Consider the following 20,180-nt stretch of genomic DNA (forward strand, 5'->3'; position numbering starts at 1 on the left):
GGGGAAGAACATAAACCAGCTTGGAGGTGGATTAGCAGCTGGAGGTCAAGCCTAGAGAGAGGGTCTACACATGTGCTCTAACATGAGACCTGGTCTCAGACTTCCTCCATGGTACAAAGACAGACCTAGATTCATCTCATGAGGTTCCTGTCTCTTAGGAGAGACCCACACGTTAAATTTCGGTGACTGAAAGGTTCTGAGACCTTTGGATATATTAACCAAAGTGAAAGCCATGGCCCAACATGCCCTCACCGTGAATTATCCCCCACTAGTTGCTATGAGGAAAGTTTGTACGAGGAGTCCCACCACAGATGTGCTCAAAGCAGAGGAACAGAGTCGATGGAAGAGATGGAAAAATGGCTTTTTCTCTAACTCCTGCCATTGTGTCCAGAGAAAGAATGGGAAAGGGTTAAAAAAAAAAAACACTTTAAAAGTTGAAAAATAAAAACAAACAGGAAGAAAAAGTGGAGACAAAGAGATGCTCATGGGAGATTCCTGAAAAAGTGTGAAATCAAACCTGGAAACGTGGCATTGGAGGGTATTCATGAATCCAGGTGAACAGGAGACACCCAACGTTCTGCATTTTACTCTGCAAAGCCCTCACCACAAGTGTGTTCACTGAGAAAACAGATTCCCCTGCCACTGCGATTTCCCATGTGGATGCTGCATCTCTGAAGAAGTACCAGGGAGTTCTCCTGGAAAAGGACCATGAAGGCAGTGCTTGTTAGGTGGGCTACAGCTCGCAGACACGGCGCCAAAGGAGGCTGCCGGGGCAGGAAGCATTTATGGGCTTGAACAGAAACTGGGATGTTGGATCTGGAGATCTTCCAACTGTCTCCACCCGGGAGCAAATTTGGCTTGTGTACCAATTGTACAGAATACAAATTCGTTTCTCCATGATTTTGCGTGTCCAGCACACAGCTTTGCCGTTGGAAACTGCAGCCAACAATAACCACAGCTGAGTATTACCCTATCCAACAGATACCTGTGGCCTTGGAAGTTTAGGACTTGAGCGTTTCCCTTTAAATAAACTGCAGCCCTTGATTCACATCCTGAACTATTCAGCTCAGGAGCTGCCGTTCATTCTTTGCTGCTTCTTCTCTATGTTCGGGCAGCAAATGAGCTTGAAATAAATCCCAGCTGGATGGGGCTGAGCCAGATCCATGCAGGGGAGGAGAAAGGCAGCTGTAAGAGGCTTCGATTCACATGTGTCTTTCTAACCACAGCATCCCCCTGGGTACCAAACCAGGAGTGATCACAGGGGGATACAGGTCTTGTCGTCAAAGCCAACAGAGTCCAGAAATGAAAATGATTTTAAAGACCGAATCCAAGCCATTTATGCATGGCTGGTAAACATCCAGCATCCCCCCTGAAGGTAATCAGGAGTGAAACAACGATCCTCATTCATCTAATCCTCCTACCCCACCTCTCCCACGCCTGCCCAACCACCTCTGCCCCGCATTGAACAAGAGACCTTGTGTGCAAAACCAAATTCATCAGCACCGATGCCTCCTCCAGTGTTGGAAGCAGCCTGTCAAACCCCGGGTGCTATGCAAGAAATGTTTAATTTGCTGTGTGTTGGGCCAAGAGCACAAACGGTGCTGCCTTTGGGCAGCTGGAGGTGCAAAGAGAGGTGGTTTGTGCATCTCCTCCCGCTGTGGGAAACAGATGGCTCCTTGCGTAAAGTAAAATTTGGGCATCCACATCGGAGAAGGGTCATCCATCATGGTCCCATGGTGCTAGGGGTTACAAAAACACAAAGCAAGAGCTGGTTCCTGCCTGGGGTTTATCACAGAATCACAGAATCCCAGACTGGTTTGGGTTGGAAGGGACCTCACAGCCCATCTAGTTCCAACCCCCTGCCATGGGCAGGGACACCCTCCACTAGCCCAGGTTGCCCAAAGCCCCATCCAACCTGGCCTTCAACACTGCCAGGGAGCCAGGGGCAGCCACAGCTTCTCGGGGCAACCTGTGCCAGGGCCTCAGCACCCTCACAGGGAAGGATTTCTGCCTCCCATCTCATCTCCATCTCCCCTCCTGCAGCTTCAGGCCATTCCCCTTGGCCTGTCACTCCCTGCCCTTGTCACCAGCCCCTCTCCAGCTTTCCTGGAGCCCCTGCAGGGACTGGAAGGTGCTCTAAGGTCTCCCCGCAGCCTTCTCTTCTCCAGGCTGAACAACCCCAACTCTCTCAGCCTGTCTCCAGAGCAGAGGTGCTCCAGCCCTCCCATCATCTCCGTGGCCTCCTCTGGACTCGCTCCAACAGCTCCATGTCCTTCTTGTGCTGGGGACCCCCGAGCTGGACGCAGCACTGCAGGGGGGTCTCACCAGAGTGGAGTAGAGGGGCAGAATCCCCTCCCTCGACCTGCTGGTCACGCTGCTGGACACGCAGCCCAGGACACGGTTGGCTTTCTGGGCTGCACACGCACATTGCTGGGTCATGTTGAGCTTCTTGCCCCCCAACACCCCCAAGTCCTTCTCCTCAGGGCTGCTCTCCATCCATTGGCCCCCCCAGCCTGGAGTTGTGCTTGGGATGGCCCTGACCCATGTGCAGGACCTTGCCCTTGGCCTTGTTGAACTTCATGTGGTTCACACGGTCCCACCTCTCCAGCCTGTCCAGGTCCCTCTGGATGGCATCCCTTCCCTCCAGCGTGTCGACCACACCACACAGCTTGGTGTCATTGGCAAACTTGCTGAGCGTTCACTCGATCCCACTGTCCATGTCACCGACAAAGGTGTTAGTGCTGGTCCTAGTACCAACCCCTGAGGAACACCACTCAAATTATTATGACAGAAGGAGGGAGAGAACACAAGGATAGAGAAGGCTGCTCTGTGGCTGTGAGGACCAGGTAGCCTGCCTGGCCATGAGATCCATCTCTGTTGGATGAGATTTGAGCTGGAGTAATCACAGGGGCTCTGCCCTGCTTAGGCGCAGCTGGCAAAGAGCAGCTCAGCATCCCGGGGTACCAGCCCTCCAGGCAGATTGTCTGTCCAGGGAGCAAGAAGATGCCTCTGTGATTCCCTACAAAGTACTCAGCATCCTTCTGGAGAAGGAATGCCGCACAAACCAGCAAAACTGGTACAGGACTCATGGTGCAGGATGCCTGGCTTCTGGTTCTGCCCCAGACTTGCTCTGTGCCTCCATTTCCCCAACTCTTAAGCTCTACTCTGCTCTCACGAGACCCCCCTGCAGTGCTGCGTCCAGCTCGGGGGTCCCCAGCACAAGAAGGACATGGAGCTGTTGGAGCGAGTCCAGAGGAGGCCACGGAGATGATGGGAGGGCTGGAGCACCTCTGCTCTGGAGACAGGCTGAGAGAGTTGGGCTGGTTCAGCCTGGAGAAGAGAAGGCTGCGGGGAGACCTTCGAGCCCCTTCCAGTCCCTCCAGGGGCTCCAGGAAAGCTGGAGAGGGGCTGGTGCCAAGGGCAGGGAGTGACAGGCCAAGGGGAATGGCCTGAAGCTGCAGGAGGGGAGATGGAGATGAGATGGGAGGCAGAAATCCTTCCCTGTGAGGGTGCTGAGGCCCTGGCACAGGTTGCCCCGAGAAGCTGTGGCTGCCCCTGGCTCCCTGGCAGTGTTGAAGGCCAGGTTGGATGGGGCTTTGGGCAAGCTGGGCTAGTGGAGGGTGTCCCTGCCCATGGCAGGGGGGGTTGGACCTAGATGGGCTGTGAGGTCCCTTCCCACCCAAACCAGTCTGGGATTCTGTGATTCTATGAAGCCAGGACAATCAGCCTTGCCCAATTTCATAAAATTTTTGGACATTTTCAGATGCAGAACTTCATATGTGATGAGTCAGATCTTCCTTTGTGTGACTCAGCTCGCAGATGTTGAGCTCTGCATCACCGTGGCCATCTCCCATTGAACAGCTTCCCCTGCTCCAGAATCCGTATGTGCTCTTCGTACTGCAGCAACGCAGCCACAGACGTTCCTGAGTGCCTGACTATTCCCACAACTAAATCCTTCTGTGAGTTTCTAGATCCATTTGGGAAGACCAGGGGAAAAAAAAAAAAAATCTTTCTAGATTAAACAATTCTGTTTGTTAGCAATTCAGGGGTCATCACAACATCTTCATCAGCGTGTTATGAATGAATACAACCTCCGGTCTATGCAATGATGTAAGAGAGAGACAAAGGCCAGGGTATATTTGGCTGCCAAGGCCAGCAGTAGCTAATTTAACAATAGAAACAGCCAAAAAAGCATTTCTACCCGCTCCGTCTCATCCCAGTTACCTGTCAAAGCCTTCAGGTTCCTGGTGGCCAAGGACACCAGCTAAACGTAACAAGACTCAGCCACACGCGCAGCTCAAACCCTGCAAGACTGACCCCGCTGTGTCCAATGGCCGGAGGGCGATTGGTGAGGAAAAAAGCAAAGAAGAAACGTTTGCAACGGCCGGGTGTATTTTTTTGTGCTTTCAGTGAAGACTGCGGCAGCTGCGGTTAATTCTAAAATGGGAAATAGAGAAAAGTTCATTGGACGACCGACAACTTTCCTCCCTGCAAGTTATAAAAGAAGGAAAATGGAAATCTAACGGTGGCTTTCGCTTCTAAAATTAACATAATTCTCCCTGATGCATAATGCGGCTCTGCAATACCAGCAGCACAAACCCCGGTGCTCTGGCAGGATGGACATCTGACCCTGGAAAAGTCTTTGATGTGTGGACGCAGCCCGTTGACATCTGGAGCGAAATGGCAGCAGCCCCTTCTGAAGATTACGCTAGCAGGCGTCGCTCTGCAAGAATGCATCAGGGTTGCATCAGGAGGGCTCCATGAACGTTCCAGAAATTCTGTCTGCCGCCTCTTTCCTGCCAAGTTTTCTCTGAAAACCTATACAGTAGTTAGGGAATACACACTGCAATTCTCAGCTCACATATTTTAAGCAGGCAGGAGAATTTAGGCTAAGCGTAGTATGTGGGGTTTGATGCATGGCGACGTAGAACAGATGTCCCTTTTTGCTAAGGGTGCTGCATGCCCCCCGTATTCTGGGATATAGGAAACTTCAGAAATACGTGGTTAAATGTATCGAACGTTACACGTGACAGTATGTGTCTATAATGCATTGCAAAATGACATCAGAAGTGGCATTAAAAGTTGCAAAAAGCACTAAAAAGCGCGGAAAGGCCAAAGTTCAACTGGGTAACTTTCACTTGAGCTCAACCGCTCTTCTGACACAGAGAGCAAAGAAACCCTCAGATGCCTTATCTCTGTTCTTATCAACGCCTGAATCCTCCACCAGCCGGTCCCCTTGCCTTGGAGACTGGTCTTTGCCTTTTGCAGGTCCATCCTAAACTGCCACGAGGGTTACGTTCCCTGACCGACTTCGGACCTACGTGAAGGAACCTGACGGGTGTGACATCCGCCTCCCGTGCGGATCCATTCTGCCATCCCAAGGAAAGACGCAGCAACTCAGATCTAGGCACGCAAATTGGTTTGGTCCCACCAGATCAGCACAAGAAGGTCACCAGGGTTGGGACAATTAAGAGCTTTTAGTCCCTGGACTCTGGGAAGGATGAAGCCCCTTTTGCTGTTGTGTCTCTCCGGGCAGCTTTTCTGTTGTCCGTGGAAGAGTGGAAGAGATGAAACGGCTGCCAAGCCCCTTCCTAAGCATCCCTTTGCTTACATATCCGCAGCACATGGGCGATGAGAAATGTACGTGCCGTTTGCTCCTGCTGGACCGCTGCCCGGTGCGGGGCGGGGGGTGGTGCTGAGCCCAACACGTCTTTCCTCAGATTCATCTCTCCCATCCTCCTTTCCTGCCTTAAAACCGCTGCATCAAGCACCCCGAAGTTCACAACGCAGCAAAAGCACCACCCTGTCCTGCACTCAGCACCACCCCCCCCCCAAACCCATCGGCATCACCGGTGGGCAGAGTTTTGCGGCTCAACTTGATGGGGACCCAACTTCCAACAACCAAACCACTCTGAAGGACACCGATAAGACCGGTCAGACAGGCAGCTTGTATGCTTACACACACACGCAGGCGTGCACACGCGTGCACACGCGTGCACACGCTAAACCCGCCCCGCTGCCCGCCCCAGTGCAGCTCTGCACTGGAAGCAGAAGATTGGCTGGCGGAGGATCTCTCTCCAAGCAAGGGTGGGTTTTAGGGGCGTTTCTGTTCCCTCAGCTGGTTCCAGAATAAATGGTTTCCTTTTACATCCCGTTTCCTTAGAAGAGGCCTGAAACGTTGCTGCGCTGCGGGGGGTGGGGGGTTGGATGTGGGTCTGTGCCTCCTCTCAGCTTTCTGACAGCTTCAGCCGAATTTACAGGCGAGGCAGAGAGCTCAAACCTTTAAGTTCCTATATGCTTCTTGAAAACAGGCAGCCAGGAAGAGACGAGGAAGAGCTTTAACGTCTCAGCGGACAGGAACTCAGCTTTTAACGAGACATCAGAGATTCCCCCTCGCAGCCCCCCTGCTCCATGCGCAGCTCTGAGCGTACCGACCTCCCTGCGTTCCTGGGCCTCCTCTGCTCATTTTTTGTAATAAAGGGTCAAAAGCTGGAAACGGCACGTTCCTCAGGCTCCTCGCAGTGGGGAAACTGAGGCTACGGCATCCCGAATCACTGGTCTCCCCCTGCTCTCGCCGCTTAGAGGTGGCCCTGGCGTTCGTGGGGCTGACGTGGCTGAAAAACTAACCGCTTTCTTTTTCTTTCGGTTAACTTTTGGGTGGATCCAGATGGTCCCAGTCACTGAAAGGCAGACGGGAGGGGGTGAGGAATACACACGGCCGGTCCACGGCAGCTCAGCCAGCCTGGAGAGGGTTCCCCGGAGTCCCGAGTCCCGTTGGTGTGCCATGACTCCACACCAGAGCTCCTCTATCAGCGTAGTAAAATCACGGGACCCGGCGGCCACCTCGGTCCTCCCAGCTCGCTGCCCAGGGATGCCAAACTCCTGCCCCCAAGCTGCTGACCACAAGGATTCCACCCCCCTTTCCCCCCCCCCCCCCGTAGCCCGGCTCCAGGAGGGTGCAGGACACGGGGATTTGCAATCCGACCTGCCATCACCCGTGCTGGACCTCCGCCGAGGCCGCGCAGATGCCATTCTTTCCACCCGAAAGCACCGGAGGAATTTCCCTCCCCCCCCCCCCCTCCCTCCCCGCCTCGACGTGTTGGCAGGAGACCCTGTGGATTTTGAACTTTTCTCGGGGAGTAAAACAGGGATTACAAAGTGGGATCAGGGGAGTCTCTCTCCTCTGTGGCCCGTGGGAAAGCTGCAGCTGGGGCCTCGTTAGCCTGTCCGTCCTCGTTCCTGCGTCACGGCATACCTGTGCGACACCACCGACGGAGAATTCATCCCCCCCCACCCCATGCCAATCGCGGTTCTTTTCCCTTTTTTCTCCTCCATCACATCTGCTGAAGAAACAAGAGCTGACCGGTGCTTCGCCGAGGATATACGCATCCATAGGCTGAATTTGCAACTTTAGGGCATATAAACCCACCCTGTGACCTCCCAGATAGCCAGGGGCCAGCAGAGTCAGCTCAGGGCAGAGCAGGCTAGCAGAAATGAGTTTTGGCTTGTCACCGCTGCAGACCAGACAGGCCAGGGCGCAGATCCACGGGACACTCAGCCTTTCAGCTTCACTGCCGTCCTTTGTGCGCTGTCTGTTCAAACAAAGCTGGTCCCTTCCAGCTCCAGCCAAAGCGGGACCCGGGCACGGCCGCGAGCCAGAGAGGGGGAAAAAGGGCTGCGATTCTGGCCGAGTGCGAGACATCGCTGCCTGCGGAGCCATCGCTCCATCAGCCTTGAGCCGCGTGAATGAGTTCCGAGCGGCAAAGGAAGATGTTGCAAGGGGAAAATTAAAGCATCAATCCTGAACTTGCCCTTGAGCTGAGCAGAGAAGCAGAATTTCCCCCCCACACACCCACCACCACCAAAGCCTTTACACGTGGGTGCCTGCAGAACCAGGCGAGCCCTGACGAGCTCCGGACGGGCATCCCCTCACCCAACACATGCCGGATTTGCCTAGAGGTGAGGCCACGGTGTTTGAGTGCTCCTGGGAACTCAGCTGAGCCTGGAGTCATCCTGGCTGCCGCGGTCATCCACAGCTCCTCAAATGGCTCGGGGAGATGATCTCAGGCTGGATCTCTCCATCAGCCACGGCTCCATCCAGACCCGTTTGCTCTAGTTTGGGGAGAGATTTTGCTGATGAAACTGAGACACGTGCAAGTTCCTCTGCAATCGCAGACGAATCAGTGATAACATTGCTCCTGGGGCTGTCTTGGGAAGCTCTGAGAAATAGTCTGGGGAGGGTTGAACTGATTTGAGAAGGTCTGAGCTGACCTAGGGAGAGTTTATCCAAGGCTGGTTCAGCTTCTCTGTCCATCAGCTGAGAAAACGATGCCCAGCAGATGTGGGCAGGAGAAGTGGTGCAGAAATGGGGGAGCATTCCCACTGGTGCTGCCTTTGTCTCAGCCTCACAGGCAGGTGAGGTAACGCTCTCACCAGGCTGGGAGACACAGCAGGGACATCAAATTTGGGAATCAAGCAGTCTCCCAGGCTCACTGCATCCTCTGCAGGAAAACTAGATGCATTCAAGGTGGAGGCTGCAAAGAGGATCAGTATCACCTTTGCTGCCCCCATCGTGATCTTTGCAGGTCCCGTGTTTTTTTTTCATCCTCCCAGACCTAATCCTGCCCCATGTGCCATGCTCCCTCCAAGAGCTGTTCAGCACCCGGGTGGCTTCTCAGCTGCTCTTCAGTACCAGACCCACGCTGGCTCTGAACATCCCTGCCTTCCTACAGCAGAGAAACCTCGGAGGTAAATGGGAGGGAGAAGTGAGGCTCCTAAACTCTGAGGCTCAAAAGGACACACAAAATGTCCTACTAGGCCAGCGTGGTCCATCTAGCTCTGCTCCACCGGTGACCATGGGACAGGCCAGCACCTTCAAGGGCAAGCACCCGTTTCCAGCTTGCCTGTCCATTGCCGTTGTGCCAGCCCAGCACCCAGACCTGCTGCATTAGGGATGTTCAGCGTACAGCCCCATGAGTATCTACTCCTGGAACTAATTAGTCTATTTTGTCTAATCCTTTTAGATTAGATCCCATCTGCCTCCCGTGAATGCAACTGCATGAAAAGGGACTGTCTGAGATCCGTTTTGAAATGATCTCCTGCTAGCTTCTGCCTAGCCCCGTGCTTTTAACTGCGGGATCTGGCGAACAACTTTAATCCCCTGCCCCGTTAAAGCTGAGAGTTACAAGAAGGGACTAAGTATCTCCCCTCTACAAATTGCTTTCGTTGCTATCCTTGCTAGAGACCATGCTTGATCCTGGAAAGCAGAAATCCTGCACCAGCACTGCTTCATGGAAGCTTAGAAGATGCCAGACTCTGTCACCGATACAGGAAAACAAAGGTCCGTCTCCTGGGTCACTGCAGCCTGCAGGAAAGGGTAAATGTGCAAAGCTGCTGGAATTTGTATTTCTACCCAAAGAGCCTGTTAAACTGCAGGTTTTGCTTTCATTTGCTTTTGTAAAAACAAAGCGCTCCTTTAATATATGTAATCAAGTGAATTAGCAACACTGATTTAAATAAGACAAGCCAAATTGCCATGATAGCATCATCCAGATGTTTTACGACTAGGCACGGGTTGTTTCCTGCAGAGCTGGGTGCAGGACTCCCAGTCCCAGTCGGATTTCACCGTCCTGCACCCCAGCAAGCTCCCCCGCACCCGGCCCAGGCGCTGGGACAACAGGCTCCAAATCTCCGGCTGGTTTGTCAGGGTGTGTAGGATCAGCCCCATATCACACATTGTTTGGGTTTTGGGGTTTTGTTTTTTTTTTTGTTTTAATTAAAGCATGTTATAGCTCGGTAGATCTGCAGCCCTCTAAATCCGAAGGCTCCCCAGGGATCATAACCGCACTCGAAATAACTCCCGACAAAAGAAACGCAAGTTTTGCCTTAAGCGCAAGAGTGTTTTAAAGCCGGGCGGCTGGAGGGGAGGGGTTGTGCTGGAGAAGTGGATGTGTCTTTTGGCAGCTGGGCCCTCTCATTAAAGGAGCAGAGAAGACGACGGAAGAAGGCAACTCCCAGCATCGCTCCCCCTTCCCGGTCCTCTGCCCCCATCCCACTGCCGTAGGATCTCCTACGTGGCACTGTGGGGGCAGGGACCGCTGGCCAGAGCGCCTGCAAAACCCGATTGCACTTGGAAATCGCTCGATGGCAACAGAAATCTCCCCCTGCGATGCAGATCAGCCCGATTCCTAGGACTTTTTACCCTGGAAAATACGGTCATGGTCGAGATTAAGCGGTTTGCTGACATTTTGGTAGAATTTACTCGTTTTCGGCATATTCACATCCTAAAGCCCTGCAGATTTATTGTGGTTGGCTTAGAGCAAAGCACTCAGGACTGTGTTGTCTGGGGGGACGAATTAGTGGTATGGGACAGTGAGCGATAGCAGGAAGAGGGAGGAACATACATTTAAAAATCAGGCAAAAACTGAAATAACTTTATGCTGGGCTGCCTGTCCTCAAACACAAAGAACGATTTTTATTCAACTCCAAATTCTCGTTATTGAGGCAAAGCCATTTAAAAGGACTCAAGCACAGAGCCCTGCTCTTGTGTCAAAGGAGTCCGGTGCTGGGAGGCATTGAAAGAGATCAAGATTAAAAGTTTTAGAGTTTATTTTAAATTTCACTGGGAAGAAAAAAAAAAAAAAAAATCTTACATGGGAAGTAATTACACAGAAGGGTTTGAAGGTGGAGCAATTCTGAGCTTGGCAGAGAAAACCAGCTGATGCTGGAAGTTTAAAGGAGCTTTTCTCATTTCTCAGCTGGTACATGCTGCTGGTACAGACCAGTAACTTTTCACCTATGTATTGATTGTTTGCTCTCCGTAAATTCATTTTTTTGCTACGGCAACGTAGTAATAAAGCAAAGATTATACTATAAAAACCCTGGGGCCCACATTCTGATCATTTATGCAGACACAAAGCTAAGAAAACTGCTCCAAATATACACTAGCGTACACAAAAATATTGTTTAAGGTACCTGGAGCTGAATGTCTCCCAGAAGGAAGCTGATCTCTGAACATCATCACTGCGAGGCCATTAGGACCGTTTAGGCACGTTATCATTAGAGATACCTACGTACGTAAGGTACCTGCTTGAATGCAGAATGCCCGGGGAAGATGTCAGCTGGAAACGCGTTTTGTTCAGGTATTTCTTTCTTTTCTGAAAAAGAAGAAAGAAAAAAAAAAAAAAAAAGAAATCACACAAAGCTTCTTCAGGTATCTGAAATGACTTGGCACCCAAAAGGTCGCTCGGTGAGTGAGACCCCCTTGGCATTTTTTTCCCTTGTAACAGCTTTTGTGCAAATGATATCACGTGGATTAATTCAGCCATAATCAAGGTTATTGGGAATGGATGAACGGGACGAGCTTTCTCACGGCCAGAAGCAAACACCCGGTGAGCAGAACAAACCTCCCGTTATCTGCTACCACTGTTATCGAGGTCTTGTTGCTGCAAACTGTGCTGTGAGCGAAATCACAGTAGAGACACACATTTTGGTTTGCTGTTAAGAGTTCTGGGGAGCTGGTTTATAGCAGCTGGTGGAAAATTTTGGACAGGGAGGGCTCAAAGGCCTCCCCTCATTTGAGGTGCGGAGTATCTGCTCACATGGCATCATCTGAGTGGTTTAGACAGAAGAAAAATGTCACTTTTTGATGCCATCTTCTAGAATCGGTGGACTTACGTTGCGCAGGGGAACAGACAGTCAAAAGATGAGATGATTGCAATGCAAGGTCCTTGCAAGACAACAACCCAGGTCTGAGGGCAGAATATTCAAAGCCAGAAGACAAAAATCAGATGCTGTTTTCTACTATAGCAACAAGACGTAGCAACCTGCTGGGACCTCTGTCTTCCGAGGGAAGTGGAGAAACTTGCAGAGCCAAAACCAGGAGGGGGAAAAAAAAATGAAATGACATGGTGATTAGAAGCAAGGGAAGACATAGCCATCAGTTAAACAACACAATGATGCAGCATCCTTCTGCTAATGTGGTAACCAGCAACGAGGATGGTGCTTAATTACTGGCTGGTACCTAGAATATCACTATATCCCGGATTGCCATTAAAAAAAATGATCCCATGCCCGCTTAAGATTTGACGGTTGAAACGGAGCAGCATTCAATACTTGTGACTCAGCGCAGAAACTTCTCTATGGCACATACTTTGCTGCAAGCGCTCTCGGCCAGGCAGCCTGGCCCTGGGCGGCGTGAGCATTTAACTCCTTCAACATTACTCTGCGGCTGCGAATATTTGCTGCCGTAACGGCCTCTCTAAACTGCGTTAAGTTTGCCAGACATGAGGATTTTGCCACGGCGTTACGCTACGATGAAGAACAGACGCCAACCGACCTGCCGCTCTCGCGCCTACGGTGCAGGGGGGGAGATGTTGGAAGCATGGAAGATGCGATGGGTGAGAGGTTCACCGCTCCATCAGCTCGGCTGCTGGGGAAAAGGAGAGGTGGGTGGTAGTGCAGGTGGGGAGATGGATGGAAAAGCAGTGTCTGCAGGATACGGCAACAGGAGGAAGTTCTCCAGCTGCCTGTAACTTGGCCATCAGGTTCCTGCAGAGGAAATGCAGGTCCTCTTGGGTATCACCGAACAGGGGGGGGGCATTTCAGATGGCAAGATGTGGCTTGAACCAGGTGCAGTTGTTAAATATTCGCTGTCTGTGGCCGAAGCCCTTTGCAACACCCCTGACTTCATGGAGGATGACACCTGAGGAAAAAAATAAATAAACCACCAGCTTTGAGAGGTGCCAGGAGGGGCAGGGGGAGGAATAAGATGAGCCAGAACCCCGTAAAAAAAAAAACAAAAAAAACCCAAAAAAAACCCAAAAAAGCACGGTTTTGGTTTGGGAGAGGCTCCCAGAGCCCTGCTGGAAGGCCTGGCCGGGGGCAGGCAGCGGAGCGGTGCCGGCAGAAGGAGGGACCACGCATCCCCCCCCAGCCCCGCCGGACCCCCCCCCCCCTCCCCTTGCAGCAGCAGCAGCAGGGCCGGGCTCTCCCTGCCATTGGCGGGAGGCCGGGAGAGCTTTATCGGATCCTCCCCTTCCTCTCCCTCCCCAGGCGTTTTTGAGAGGTTTTTTCCCAACTTTCCAGAAGTTTCTCCCCGGCCCCTTATATACCCCCTCCGCGGGACCGCGAGGTGCACAGGGGAGCCGAGCAAAGGAGCACCCCAGCTCCGCACCACCCCAGGTAAAAAAGAGGGGGGGCCGGAGGGGGGGGATCTGGGGTAACCCAGGTTTGCAGGACCGCTGCCAGGCTGAGATTGCAACAGGCTGGGTGTTATTTTGGGGTCCCGCATGCTCCAGGCTGACCCCATAGGGCAGGGAGGTGGGAATGGAGGGGGGGGGGGGGGTCGCATGGGGGGTAAGTTGCATTGAGGTGGGTTGGGGAATATGTGTAGGGTACAGACTGGCCCATAAGCTGGCTCTGTTTTTTGGAGAAAAGGCAGAAAAAGATCCCCACCGCCGCCTCCAGTTTGCTGGAGATGGTCGCACCCTCGTTTTGCACCCAGGAGAAACTTTCAGGGGGTGAAGAAAGAAGAGAGGGGGATAAGGGAAGCACCAACTTGGTCCAAGTGGTCCCAGAGCAGCCCTGGGTGGAGAAAACCTCCAGCCCCTGCTCCTGCCCTGCCTGGGAGCCTCCGGGACCCTGGGCACCAGCCCAGCGCAGGATAGGAGCTCCCACCGCAGCTTCCCCGCGACACGACCGACTAACCCTGTCCTTCTGCCTGCCCTAACAACGTGTCACGTCCCTCTGCTGACATGAAACGAACTTCTGCTCGCATGCCTCCGTCCTGCGGCTTTGTCTCGGCCGTGGGAGAAAGAGTCCTCGAAGGGGTACGCGCTTCTGGTGGGGGTGCGTGCATCCGGCTGGCTGTCGTGGGCGATGGTACCTCCAAATCCTGGCAGGAGAGCGGGTCCCTGACAGCCCCAAGGAGGTCTGCAGGATGCCACGTTGGCACAGGGCGTCCCCTTGCAGGGCCGGGTCGTACAAACACAAGTGATGCTTTTATCAGCTGCACGTTCCCCTAAATTACCTTTATTTTCACCCTGGCTTATGAATTCACCAGTAATCTCAGCCATAATCCAAGGATGGGCAAAATTTCTCTCTCGCCGCCATGGGAAGCGTCACTTGTCGCAGCCCAGCGCGCTCGGCCAAATTTCTCGCCTGTCTCTGCAGTAATGAACCATTTTTTAAGCTGAGGATGTAAGCGGCGTGGGCTGCCCGTTGCTCGCAAGAGAATTACTCCGTGTATCTGTTTTCTTTCAGAATGAAAAAGGCAAACGACCTCACTATGAAAGAGTTTCAAGGTATCTTTAGAAATAAAAGGGAAGAAATAAAAGAAAAACCCTCAGATTTTAAATGCTTGCCACGCCCGATGCTGTCTGCACCTTAAAAGTGCATCAAGGGCAGTTTGGAGCCTGTTGCTCTTACGTAGCCGGGATGGCTCTTCCCTTCAACGGAATGCTTGCTCCCAAAAGGATTTTAGGATACAAACTCCCTCTCTCCCCTAGGCTACGCAATTCCCACTCTGGCAAAGGATCCCTGGTGCAACTGCGCACTCTCTTTGCTTGGGCTATGTGCGTGTTTCCTTCCATATGTAATCCCAGCGGGCCCTTCGCTTCCTGCTCTGTTTGCTTTAACCCTGACGCTGCCCCGCTGCAGCCTTCTCTTGTCTCCGCATGCAAGGAGCAGCCGCTGAGGCTGGCCAGGAGCAGGGTGGGAGGAGAGGACCGAGGAACGCAACCCCATTGTAGCCTTCGGGCATGACGCAGCCTGTCCAGGAAAAGCTCGCTTTGGGCGCGAAGGTGGAATTTAAGCCCTGAGGATGTGGCAGCAGGAAGGTTTGCTGCGAGCAGCGTGAAGGCAGGAGGGAGGGAAGGTCTGGGGACAGGTTGTAGCCTTGGAGGCAGGTGGGGTGAGTTCCAAAGAGCTTACACGCACGGCATTTAGGACTGGTCAGTCTGTGGATTTATCAAAGCTACGAGCTCAGAGTCCTCGCTGGGGATGGGTGCACCTGTGTTGCGATGAGCTGCGTCTACCTAATCCGTGAACGTATTGGGAAGGGGCTCTGCTGGGGAAAAGGAGGGACCCACCACCGTCCTCTGTCCCGGTACCTCCCTGGCAGGGCTGCACAGGCAAAACTGAGTCGGACAGAGCTGACTAGACAGCATTGGATCTTCTCAAGGGGCCCCTCTGACTTAGCTGAAGCTCATGTGCTCCATCTAGTGTCTAGAAAGCTGAGCATCTGGGTACCGCGCTGGGGTCCCCAGCGAGGACGATCCCTGCCGTATGCTGACAGCCGTAGGCCCTGGGCACCTTGTGACCCTTGGGCAGCAGAAACATCCCGCTTTTAGCTTTTCCTGACCAGGGCAGAGGTTTGATCTGCTCCTGCTCTGGGGACAGAAATAATCTGTCCATCTTCCATTCCCTGGCCTCTGCTTAAATCACTTACTGTACATGAACATGTAGTATTATAGTAAAATAGCTTAAAAAGGAAGCTTTCATTCAAAATGCACAGGCTCTGCATGCCAGAGTGCAGCCTGGACTCGAAGATTAATTGATGCTCAGGGGAAGAGCCCACCTGGGATCGTTGTACCCCAAGTGAAGCGTTGATGCAGATGCTCTGGCTATCACTGGAGCTTAGAAGTGGGTTTCACTGGAAGAGCCCCTGGGGCCTCTGAATGCTCTAGGAAGGGCTTGAATGACACTAACAGTGAGCTCTTCTTGCCCAGCAGGTCCTCAGAGGTGTTGGGTGCTGCCAAAGCCATGTGGATTATTCCGGTGCTTGCTCTCTGCGGCCTCGCTGCAGCCGTGCCCTCGGAGGACAGGAAGCTGAGCGACAAGGCAACAACGCTGGCCGACCGTAGCGCAACGCTGGCCTTCAACCTCTACCATGCCATGGCAAAAGACAAGAACATGGAGAACATCCTGCTGTCCCCCGTGGTTGTGGCCTCATCCCTCGGCCTCGTGTCCCTCGGGGGCAAAGCCACAACTGCCTCCCAAGCCAAGGCAGTGCTCAGCGCAGACAAACTGAACGACGACTATGTGCACAGCGGGTTGTCCGAGCTCCTGAATGAGGTCAGCAACAGCACAGCCCGCAACGTCACCTGGAAGATCGGTAACCGCTTGTATGGCCCTGCCTCCATCAACTTCGCCGATGACTTTGTGAAGAACAGCAAGAAACACTACAACTACGAGCACTCCAAGATCAACTTCCGAGACAAGAGGAGCGCCCTGAAATCCATTAACGAGTGGGCAGCCCAGACCACGGATGGGAAACTCCCAGAGGTCACGAAAGACGTTGAGAAAACTGACGGAGCCCTCATTGTCAATGCCATGTTCTTCAAGCGTAAGTTCTACCTTCAGTTCTTGCTACGAGTGAACCCAAACCTAGCCTGAGCCAATACATAGCAGCCTGAATGGGAAGGTGAACAAATCCTAGGTCCACTGGAGGCATGCTCTTTTTCAGAGCTAGTAGTTAGGAACCGTGCATGAAATCACCCCCCATTCCCTTTTCTTACAAGCTGAATTTCTCTCTCCTGTAGCTCACTGGGATGAGAAGTTCCATCATAAGATGGTGGACAACCGTGGCTTCATGGTGACCCGTTCCTACACTGTGGGAGTTCCAATGATGCATCGCACAGGTAAGTTGCAAACCTCCTGCCCTGTGTCAAGACCAACTGGAGTTACGCTTGCTGCTGCTCCGTCACCCAGCTTTCCACCAACTGCTTCCAAGATTGTTTTGCCTCATGGTCAATGAGTGAGAGAGAACAAAGCAGGGTGTGCTTGTTCTGCTGATTCAGTCTCTCTGTGAGCAGAGAGAATCCATGTTTACTATTGGGTGCTTGGCTGTTAGGAATAAATCCAAGCTCATCAAGCAAACAAGAGCCACAGTTGGGAGTTGTTGCCAACTCCAGTAACACTGGGCCGGTTCCCAAAACAGTGTTCAGACTCGCCTTCCTTGCTGGTCAGGGAAAGTCCAGGGTGAATTCACAACAAGGTTGTGGATAGCTTTGCCTCTGCTCCACATCTCACTGTTTCCTGCTTCTGATTTCAAGGTCTCTACAATTACTATGATGATGAGACAGAGAAGCTCCAGGTGGTAGAGATGCCACTTGCTCACAAGCTCTCCAGCATGATCTTTATCATGCCAAACCACGTGGAGCCTCTGGAGAGGGTTGAGAAACTGCTGAACAAGGAGCAGCTAAAGGCCTGGGCTGGCAAGATGAAGAAGAGATCAGTGGCCATCTCACTGCCTAAAGTTGTCCTGGAAGTCAGCCATGATCTTCAGGTAAAGGAGGTCCTTAAAGAAAACAGTTAGGCCTTACAGTTCTTTGGGGTGGGAGAGAAGATAGTGGGATGATGGGTTACCTGTGCCTGTCATCCTTTTTCCAGTGGCTAGCCTAATCATGGTTGGAAAGGATTGCACCGTGTCCTCTCTGGGAGGGTTGCTGACCTCTTTTCTCCTCCTAGAAACACTTGGCTGATCTGGGCCTGACCGAAGCCATTGACAAAACCAAGGCTGACTTGTCAAAGATCTCTGGCAAGAAAGACCTTTATCTGTCCAACGTCTTCCATGCTGCTGCTCTTGAATGGGACACGGAAGGGAACCCCTACGATGCTGACATCTACGGCCGAGAGGAGATGAGGAACCCCAAACTCTTCTATGCTGACCACCCCTTCATCTTCATGATCAAGGACAATAAAACCAACTCCATTCTCTTCATCGGCAGGCTCGTGAGGCCCAAAGGCGACAAGATGCGTGATGAGTTGTAGTTAGTTTGTTGTTTTTTTCCCCAGAGCTTTGGTTTGTGTGTTTTTTAGTGGGGGGATTTCAAAAAAGGGGAAACACTATTTTGTATCCTTCTCGAACTATGGGTGCTATTCAGACCAGGGTGCATTGTGATGAGAAACCAGCATACACTTTACCTCACCCCAAAATACTTATTGCACAAACCCACCTCCAGAGAGGAGCAGGGGAGCCTGGCACAAGAGGGTCACCAGGAGCGGAAGGGAACTGGCATGGATTGTCTCAGCTACTGGCATCCTCAGCTGAGATGTTTGGGCTGATGCCTGGCTCCTCCCTGCACTAGGCTTAAGCCTCCTGCTAAGTACCTTGCTGCTACCATCAGCCCTGCAAAGGCACAAGCCCTCCACCCTTCCATCTCAAATTCTTCTGCACGTTCAGCTCTGCCACTTGCTTTTCTCCCCCTTTGATGCTACGCGGCACCACACCAGAGCCGCTCTAGTTGCTTTGCAATTGTTCCTTGCTTCTATCTTCAGTGGTGCGTAACAGAGCAGAAAGGGCCAATTCTGGGGTCCAGCCCCCTCTGTGGCCCTGGGAGCAGAGCAGGACCATGACTGCATGCAAGAATGGAGATTGTATGGAGTTGTGCCCTTCTGTCCTGCCTAACCCTGCTCTGCATGACTCTTAGATGTTTCAACCACAGCAGGTTATCGGCTCCTTAGCTAGAACTCTCACTGCAAAGTCAAATGCAGCTTTACTCAACACTTCACAGAGAAGTAAGTGGCCAAAGAGCAGATGGGCTTCTAGAAAGAAACCTGAGGTCCCTTCAACACTCTTGCCCGACAGAAATGGCTCTGCTCCTCCCCTCTGGGGATAACGAAGGGTGCTCTTGGGCCAACATCTGCAATTAAACATCCTGTACCAGGCAAATGGAGGAACTCCCCTTCTCTTGGTGGTTCTGCATCAGCACATAGGGCTGGGAGAGAGAGTTACCAGTGTGAAGGTTCTCCCAGTTAAGACCAGGGCTGGTCCTGTAGCAGGTCAAGGGATTCCCGCTGGCTTCTCGCAGGGAAAGGATCAGGTTCAGTTCCACTTTCTTGTTTAAAGCTTTAGAGCTGCCATTACCCAGCTTCCTAATGACCCTTTTCTGAAGCTCCTCTCCTCTGTGATACTTTAGCTCCCTGTTGGCTGACCTGGATAAGGGCACACTGAAAGACAAATGTATTTATAATTATACTCGTATTTATGTCTGATAATTAGCAAGTTTCACAGCCTGCTCCAGCCTAGACTTGGAGGCTATTCCTATCTTCTCTTCAAGGCATATCAGGTTAATACTAAAGAAGTAACTGATAGGATCCCATAACCATTGAAGCACGTCGGGTAAGCTTTGCTACGCACTGAGACACATCGCAAAGTATTAAAATGAGAGAAATCCGTGCATCACAGTCTAAGTGCCAGTTCTTTGAAACCAGCAAGGACAGTGAACGGCATTGCTTTTCTATTTCCCTGCCAATGTGCTTGCTGTCCGGTTGCTACAGAGATGCCCAATACTGCATTTTGTCTGACCATACACAGGACTATTTCTGCTTATTTATTTACAACTACAAAGTCTCTTAGGAGGAGCTTCCTACAGGCAAAAATACAGCAGCTTGCACCACCAAGTTTGACCCAACCATGCCTTCTCCAGGTTTGCAAGGTTACACAATTGCAGAAAAGCTTGTCTGCCCTAATTCCTATCCAAGCCAGCCAGAAATGGGAGATTCCTGTCCTTAAGCCTCTTCCCAGATCACATTCCCAGGTGCTTTTCCCTGCATTGGGAGGTAGGAGGCAATCCACAAGGATGTACCGGGATGCATAGGAAGCCTAAAGCCCAGCGTGTATGCTATATACTACCCGGTGAATCAGCGCACTGAAACCCACACGCTGTAGCATGTTGTGGAGGATGGGGGGGGGGGTGGGTGAGGGGTGGGCAAGGCAAGAACACACTGTGGGATATTGTGAATAATTTGCATCATGTGGATGCAGGCGTCTGATGGCTTTTATTGTCTGTTCTTGTACCACACAATGACAGTTGTATAATTTTGCAATAAAACTTTTTCAATGAACCTCTGGCGGCCACAGTCACTCACAGGGTTTGGGTGGAGACAAATTACTCTTATAGAAGAGCTTCAGAGACATTCCTTGCCATCTATAATACACCTTAACATAATTATGGACAAAAATTACACTTAATACACAACAGATGAATTCCCATGGCACATCCGTCACTGGAAAGGAACACTATTAGCAGGTTGGCTTTTCAGTTTTAATTTTTTTCTCCTGAAACTGCAAGTATCTTTAATGCTTCACAGGTAAGGGACCTACTGCCCTGCCCTGCCATTTAACAGAGCAGCAAACAGCTGTTAAAATAGGGCAGCATAGGAATAAAAAGTGAACT

At 52.0% G+C, this 20,180-nt stretch overlaps 1 protein-coding gene across 4 annotated transcripts; it reads left to right on the forward strand.

Moving 5' to 3' along the window:
* Nucleotides 1-13,053: 13,053 nt before the first annotated feature.
* Nucleotides 13,054-19,848, forward strand: SERPINH1 (serpin family H member 1). Of its 4 annotated transcripts, none has more exons than XM_075742609.1 (6): nucleotides 13,061-13,182; nucleotides 14,263-14,303; nucleotides 15,729-16,345; nucleotides 16,542-16,640; nucleotides 17,055-17,287; nucleotides 17,470-19,848. In XM_075742609.1, exons 3-6 carry the CDS (start codon nucleotides 15,763-15,765, stop codon nucleotides 17,770-17,772), a joined length of 1,218 nt encoding a protein of 405 aa, XP_075598724.1. In that variant the 5' UTR covers nucleotides 13,061-13,182; nucleotides 14,263-14,303; nucleotides 15,729-15,762; the 3' UTR covers nucleotides 17,773-19,848. The 4 variants fall into 4 exon arrangements, with proteins under 4 accessions (XP_075598728.1, XP_075598727.1, XP_075598724.1 ...); XM_075742610.1 differs by having other exon boundaries at nucleotides 13,063-13,182; nucleotides 15,732-16,345; XM_075742613.1 differs by lacking the exon at nucleotides 14,263-14,303 and having other exon boundaries at nucleotides 13,054-13,182.
* Nucleotides 19,849-20,180: the final 332 nt, after the last annotated feature.

Source organism: Balearica regulorum, chromosome 1 (assembly GCF_011004875.1).
Source record: "Balearica regulorum gibbericeps isolate bBalReg1 chromosome 1, bBalReg1.pri, whole genome shotgun sequence".
NCBI classification, from domain to species: domain Eukaryota; kingdom Metazoa; phylum Chordata; class Aves; order Gruiformes; family Gruidae; genus Balearica; species Balearica regulorum.

Coding starts and splice junctions, on each gene's coding strand:
- SERPINH1 (XM_075742613.1), top strand. CDS start 15,763: ATGTGGATTATTCCGGTGCTTGCTCTCTGCGGCCTCGCTGCAGCCGTG. Junction 16,641..17,054: donor TCCAATGATGCATCGCACAG/GTAAGTTGCAAA, acceptor TCTGATTTCAAG/GTCTCTACAATTACTATGAT. Junction 17,288..17,469: donor AAGTCAGCCATGATCTTCAG/GTAAAGGAGGTC, acceptor TTCTCCTCCTAG/AAACACTTGGCTGATCTGGG.